Source organism: Nannobrachium achirus, assembly GCF_963921795.1.
Source record: "Nannobrachium achirus genome assembly, chromosome: 9".
NCBI lineage: Eukaryota > Metazoa > Chordata > Actinopteri > Myctophiformes > Myctophidae > Nannobrachium > Nannobrachium achirus.
Window position 1 is genome coordinate 1,203,347 of NC_137818.1, and position 7,500 is coordinate 1,210,846.

The following is a 7,500-nucleotide window of genomic DNA, read 5'->3' on the forward strand; positions in this document are numbered from 1 at the left end:
GAACAGAACATCACAGGTCCTCTCCCATTCTGAGAGAACAGAACATCACAGGTCCTCTCCCATTCTGAGAGAACAGAACATCACAGGTCCTCCCCCATTCTGAGAGAACAGAACATCACAGGTCCTCTCCCATTCTGAGAGAACAGAACATCACAGGTCCTCTCCCATTCTGAGAGAACAGAACATCACAGGTCCTCTCCCATTCTGAGAGAACAGAACAGAACATCACAGGTCCTCTCCCATTCTGAGAGAACAGAACATCACAGGTCCTCCCCCATTCTGAGAGAACAGAACATCACAGGTCCTCCCCCATTCTGAGAGAACAGAACATCACAGGTCCTCTCCCATTCTGAGAGAACAGAACATCACAGGTCCTCTCCCATTCTGAGAAAATGGATCCCCGGCTAAGAGCAGAGCAGAGCAGATCAGATCAGATGGTTGCAAGCTGTTGTTGTCAGCCGTGTTGGAATTCTGTTGGAAATCTACTGGCCTGGGGGTCCGCCTTTCTGCTCCGTACGCACGCTCTCTCTCTCTCTCTCTCTCTCTCTCTCTCTCTCTCTCTCTCTCTCTCTGTCTCTCTCTCTCTCTCTGCTCTTTCCGCGTGTCTCTCTGCCCTCCAGTCATTCTCTCTCTCTCTCTCTCTCTCTCTCTCTCTCTCTCTCTCTCTCTCTCTCTGCTCTTTCCGTATGTCTCTCTGCCCTCCAGTCAGTCTCTCTCTCTCTCTCTCTCTCTCTCTCTCCCTCCAACTAGGGAACAATCACAGTTCTGTTCCAGTGTGTTTTGCGTGGGTGGAGAGGAGTTCTTATTAAGCCACTGCTGATCAGTCATTCAGTCATTCAGTCCTGCTGCCCTTCAGACCCAGCTCATCTCTCTCTCTCTCTCTCTCTCTCTCTCTCTCTCTCTCTCTCTCTCTCTCTCTCTCTCTCAGACCCCTCCCAGGAGGACCAGTCCCAGGGGGTCCCTGAGGTGTTCACAGGCCTGCTGCACGGATCCTCGCCCGTCTTCGACTGCCGGGGCGGCGAAGAGCCTTTCAGAGTGCCGGGAGGGGGAGGGGGAGCAGGAGGAGGGGGAGGAGGAGGAGGGGGAGGAGGGGGAGGAGGAGGAGGAGGAGGAGGAGGAGGAGGAGGAGGCGGGGCCAACGTGCCAGCGGTGCCAGCCTCCAGCCAGGGCCCGCTGCCAGCCTTGCCAACGGTGCTGCCATCATCAGCATCGTCTGCGTCGTCATCGTCGGCCGCTGAGCCAAAAGGAGGAGGAGCCTCCAAAGTCAAGCAACAACAACAGCCGGCCGTCGCGGCGGCTGCAGTACCGCCGGCGGCCAGCGGAGGCAGCAGCAGGCCCAACATGGCTGCCATCCTGACAGACTGCGACCCCAAGGTGAGGATGTTCACTGGCTAGATGGCACTTTAATTATTCATTTGTTTATTTGACAGGGACACAAGAAAAAACAATGCAGAGGCTAATTTGCGACCCCAGTCCCTGGTTACAACTTTCAATTAATTCAATAAAATTAACTAATTGATCAATCATTTGCATCACTACCTCGATCTGCTATTTTTGAAAAGTCGTGAAAATGTGTGAAAATCTTTGAATATCTGTATTTTTTAAGCGAACCTTTTTGAATTTTGCTTCTGGGTGGTCCCTGGGACTAAACATTTTGAGATGGGGGGTCCGTGGCCAAATAAATATCATTTTGGGGGTCCTTCACATGAAAAGGTTTGAGAACCACTGACATAGTAGTCTCTCAAGAACAGACTAACTGAGCTCCATTGGAGTGAAAAGGACCTTTTCTTTGACGATGGCTGGCCAGATTGCTGACATAGAAACATAGGGTTTAAAAAAAAAAAGAAAAAAAAAAAACCTTAGAAGGATTCAAAAGACACTTATAGAATCGGGTCAAAATTCCAATGTTCACAACTTTTCAAAAATAGCAGATCTACAAGCTCACAGCGCGGCACTCGGTGCCGCGCTGTGAGCTTGTATATCTGCTATTTTTTCACTGGTTAAAGCATAAAATAATGATACACAATAATGTGTACCCGTTCTGAATGGGTTAATGAATTAATTCTTAATTTGCCTCCACCAGGCCATCTACGCCACGGTCAACAAGGTGGTGGGGGGGGGAGGGGGCGGGGGGGGAGAGGGGGACGCGGCCCCCCCACCCCGGGGACCTGAAGCTGGCGCGCAGCCTGTCCAAGTCGGACTCTGACCTGCTGGTGTCGCCCCCCGGTGGCGAGGAGGACCTGCTGCATCACGGCGGCCTGGGCAGCCGCAGCGAGTCGGTGTCAAACTGCAGCGCCGCCGCGGCGGGGGGGGGGAAGAAGAGACTGGAGAAAAGCCCCTCCTTCACCTCTGAGTGGGACGAGGTAGGAGCACACACACACGCACGCACGCACACACGCACACACACACACACACGCACACACGCACACGCACACACGGTAGTCGTATCGTGGAGATTTAGATTTATCGTGAAATTGTCTTCCGTCATGCACTGGGATCAATTCACCTTTTATGGTTAAAAGGGACCTGAAAATAATGTGCTCTTTGCCAAGAGTAGACGATTTGCAAGCTCGTAGATCGGCTATTTTTTTGGCAAAATGTTTCCGACCGTGAGATGGTAAAAGGCCTGTACGTTCAGTTGTTTACAATAATCCTATAATAATAATAATTATACAGTTGTTCACAATAATAGTCATGATGAGATACACAAGCGTTGGTGTCTGACAGAAATAGAGAGCTTTAGCGAGCCGCTGTAGCAAGTTAAGAAACACGCTTAAAAGTGAAAACATAGAGCAAATATATCACACATACCCAACGTCCCAATGGATCCAACGTTGTTATTAGTACGACCAAGAGGCCAGCATGACACCTGGAAAGATCTTTGTGTTTTCCGCATTTCTTTTTTTTATACATTTTATGAATATTATAGTTTGCTAATAACAGGAAGAACTCTGTAAAGTTGAGCTTTCACACCACACTCTGTTCCCTCCCCACCAAACCTCTCACATCATAGCAAAGTGAAATATGGAGGTACAAGGCCTGTGTGATATGCTATGAGAAAGCAGCATACATGTGTCCTCATTGCAACATAATGAGCTAATACACAGTGGAGCTTCAGCCATGAGATCACAGGAGGAAAATATGTGTGAGTCAAGAATGGTTCAGAGCTTATGAATGTATTCTGTACTAGGGGTGTAACGATATAGTAACTGTATCGAAATATCGTTTTTAACTTAAAAAATCGAAGTATATCGAAATGAAAACAGCTAAAATTGAATCGTATCGTTTTATTTTGTATCGAATCAGCAGTGCAAAGAATTGATTGTATCGATACTATCAGTGTTATCAGAACGATATACTAGTGTTGTTGCTGCTCTTATACCACCATTATTACTGGGGTTGGTACTGACTGTAGCCCTGACTGTAGCCCCCCCGCGGGCCGCCTATTAGGGAACCCTGCTCTATATCCCTTCACCACTGATACTCTGTAGTTCATCTCCCTTCAACACTGATACTCTGTAGTTCATCTCCCTTCAACAGTACCAGTTGTTAGTGAATGAATGTAGAAGAACATCATGTTAGTTCAGACAGACTGTCATAGTCTCTCTACACAACACATGGTTGTTCTGTGGCATTCAGCCTCTGTATGGGGGGGGGGGGGGGGGGGGGGTCCACAGCTCAATGCTCTGGATGGGACAGTCTCTGTATGGGGGCGGCCACAGCTCAATGCTTACAGAGCCTGTCTGTATGGGACAGGCCAGAGGTCTCGGGTTCGATCCCTATTTCCAATGCCTCAGTGACGTGTCAAAGTGACCCTGAGCAAGACGTTTAACCCCTAACTTCTCCCGAGCCACGGTGTGTCCAACCGCTGCTGCAGGCAGAGGACTGATGTCACTTACAGTATGTGTAAATATGTGACAAAATTATTATAATGATGAAACACCCCCTGGAGTGGAGACCAAATGATAGTTTAATGAGTATGAGTTTAATGAGTGTATATTCTATTATTATATTATAAATGATAGTTTAATGAGTATGAGTTTAATGAGTATATATTCTATTATTATATTATATTATATTATAAATGATAGTTTAATGAGTATGAGTTTAATGAGTATATATTCTATTATTATATTATATTATATTATAAATGATAGTTTAATGAGTATGAGTTTAATGAGTATATATTCTATTATTATATTATATTATATTATAAATGATAGTTTAATGAGTATGAGTTTAATGAGTATATATTCTATTATTATATTATATTATATTATAAATGATAGTTTAATGAGTATGAGTTTAATGAGTATATATTCTATTATTATATTATATTATATTATAAATGATAGTTTAATGAGTATGAGTTTAATGAGTATATATTCTATTATTATATTATATTATATTATAAATGATAGTTTAATGAGTATGAGTTTAATGAGTATATATTCTATTATTATATTATATTATATTATAAATGATAGTTTAATGAGTATGAGTTTAATGAGTATATATTCTATTATTATATTATATTATATTATAAATGATAGTTTAATGAGTATGAGTTTAATGAGTATATATTCTTGAAGTGTGCTGTAAACACTGTGTTAATGTAATGTCTTTATGCCAGCTGAGCCAGAATATAAACTAAGTTTACAAAGTGCTTCACATCACAAAGCCTCAACAACAGTGTTGGGAGAAGAAAAACTAAACCAACAAAAATCACCAACAAAAGCACTGATACATCCATGTAAAACAATACCAACTGCAAAAAATAAAAAAAAATAAACCCATACTCTAGCTAAAGGCCATTCTATAAAATTGAGTTCTAAGAAGAGTTTTAAAAGTTGCCAGTGAAGTAGCCTGTCATTGCGACCGTCAGGTCGCAGTTACTATCAAAACCTCCACAGCTGTCAGTCAGTCACACGTCCCTGCTCATATCTCCGCCATGATTGACCCGATTTCGCACACACACACTCCTTGCCTGCCGAACCACAACCTCAACCCATCAATTCTCACATGCCCCTCTTCTAGCCCCACCATGAGGCCGATTCTTCCAAAAACACATTTTTGGAAACTGCTCCTACAAATGTTGCCCTAAAATCACACAAATCGGTACACAATATGTCTACACTCATCTCATCAACATGGATCTGTCCCATATAGCGCCACCATCAGGATGATTTTTTCAAACACATTTTTGGACACTGCTCCTACAAATTTTGCCCTAAAATCACACAAATCGGTACACGATATGTCTACACTCATCTGATCAACATGGATCTGTCCCATATAGCGCCACCATCAGGCCGATTTTTCCGAACACATTTTTGGACACTGCTCCTACACATTTTGCTCTAAAATCACGCTGCGACCTGACGGTCGCTTATCTCCTGATTAGGGAGTCTTACTGGTAATAAGCATTATGCATTAACACATGGGCTGCTCAGGTTTATAACATTTCTAGCTGTTGCTGCTGCCGGCGCTCACTCACGCTTTATTTTGAAGAGCCTCAGAAGCTTTGTGCGTGTGCACGTGGGTGTCCACTGACGATTGAGGAGGATAATCCCTTTGTTTACAAAAGCTCGCGAAACTAAAATCCAAACGGGAGCCAACCATCGCGTTATAGTGTCGCCGTGAAAACAATCAGATCTCTGCTTCCCTGGCGTTATTTTCACCTCATTCAGAGATAAAGCCCTTTTTATGTTTCAGAGTAGAATGGAAATCAATGTAACCAGCCTCCGCTATTTTCTCTCTCTCCCTCTCTCTCTCTCTCTCTCTGCTACGGGGTGACGTATGGACTCGGGTCATTCAGAGGGCAGGCAGCTGCACGTACAGTTAACCCTTTGTTGTCTCGTTCAGGGACGAGTTTGGCGTGGTGATACCCAGTGGCCTTAACTCGTTCCTGAACGAGTTTGGCCTCCCAAGTGTTAACAACATAACTAAATATTGAGTGTGCAGAACACTGCTGTCCAGGCTGCCTGCTGGTGTAATTACACACCCTGGTGAACCAGCGCTGCTCAATCTGTTTCACCTGAGAGACAACCTCCCCCCAGGCTGCCTGCTGATCCCTGATCCTAAAGTATTAAGAATGAACTAATTTCACTACAATTACCAAAGCCAAACATCACAGAACCCCAGCCCAATCCCAACCCCTTAATCCTTCCTCTTTAGTTTTAGTTTTAGTTTAAATTAAGTTTAGCTGCACAGTTTAATCATCCTCTGATGTCCAACATGTAGGGGAGGGGGGGGGGGGGGGGAGCTAAAAGGCCGGCCATTAGGAAAAACATAACAATACAATGTCAGCCTTTACTTCGCAAAGTAAAGCACTGCTTCATCATACAAGGCCGTCACACAAAAGTCGTGAAAACAGCAGATCTACAAGCACACAACGCCTCGCTTGTCACTTTGTCACAAATCTTTGAGTAGCAGCAGCGCTATAGAGAGAGATCTCTCTATAGCGCACAATGAGGGCCTCTACAACTCTTTTTCCCGGGCTGAATCAGGGGCCCAGCACGTCCCTGGTCACAATGCTTTTCATGTGGCCTTGTTTTATAGCTGTGCTCAAGAGTAAGGCTGTTTAAACATCTGGCTGTATGACACAATACATGACCATCTAATAACATTTAAACATGACTCCACTGCATGACTGTTATAAGATCATCACACTATCATAGCCTGATCTCACTATTACGCAATTCTTGCACAATATCAGCTGGATACGTAATATTACGCAATAGGTGATTCAAAACGAAATAAACGATAATGATCCGAAAACAACGGTCGCGAGCCCTTCTCTGTCTCACCATTGGTCTAAAAACCAATGACATCATTCTTCTCTGCAGACGAACCGGAAGTGCTTTTGATCGTTTTCCGGGCAGATAGACATTTCCCCCGACAGTGAGGATATTTTTGTGATTATTTTGTGAGAAAAACGTTGAGATAACAGCCATTATGGTTAGAACTGACTGAAAATAACTTTGTACTTCAAGTTTAAAATTATACTAAATATTTTTCAAGTGTCCAAATAAATTCCAAATATTATCAAATTCAAATATGTGACTGAGTGTGACACAGGGGCAGTCATTTCAGAAGCCACTACTTTAGACCACAGAAATTACTTTTTTTTTTCACTAAAATGTGATACCACAAAAGCATTTAATAAATATCAGGCTACATTTCACTTAAACGCCAGAGCTTAACTCTGCATGTAAATAAGACCTTTTTTTAATTAATGTGAGATATCATGCAGGTCATTGCAGGTTAGAAATTTATTTAGAACTTGAATATCTCAAAAGTAGTATTTCAGCATGGCATCATTCTATAAGCCATATCTTCAAAACTGTTGGGTCAATCTCCACAACCAATATATCATTTTGTAGCTATGAAAATGAAAAAAACTTCAATGACTAGCCGTCAGCCGTGCTGGGACACATATGATTATTTTGGGGGTCACAGCCTGAAAAGGTTGAGAACCACTGCTCTACATCAGTGTGT

General features: G+C 43.4%; 1 protein-coding gene across 1 annotated transcript in view; it reads left to right on the forward strand.

Moving 5' to 3' along the window:
• Positions 1–7,500, forward strand: part of LOC308291794 (ankyrin repeat and SAM domain-containing protein 1A) — a gene marked incomplete at its 5' end in the record, with an annotated part of 149,921 nt that overhangs the window by 83,010 nt on the left and 59,411 nt on the right. Inside the window, 2 exons of the mRNA XM_080733927.1 lie at positions 929–1,302; positions 2,084–2,363. Of these exons, the coding sequence (XP_080590053.1) occupies positions 929–1,302; positions 2,084–2,363 (654 nt within the window). The remainder of the gene's footprint in view (positions 1–928; positions 1,303–2,083; positions 2,364–7,500) is intronic.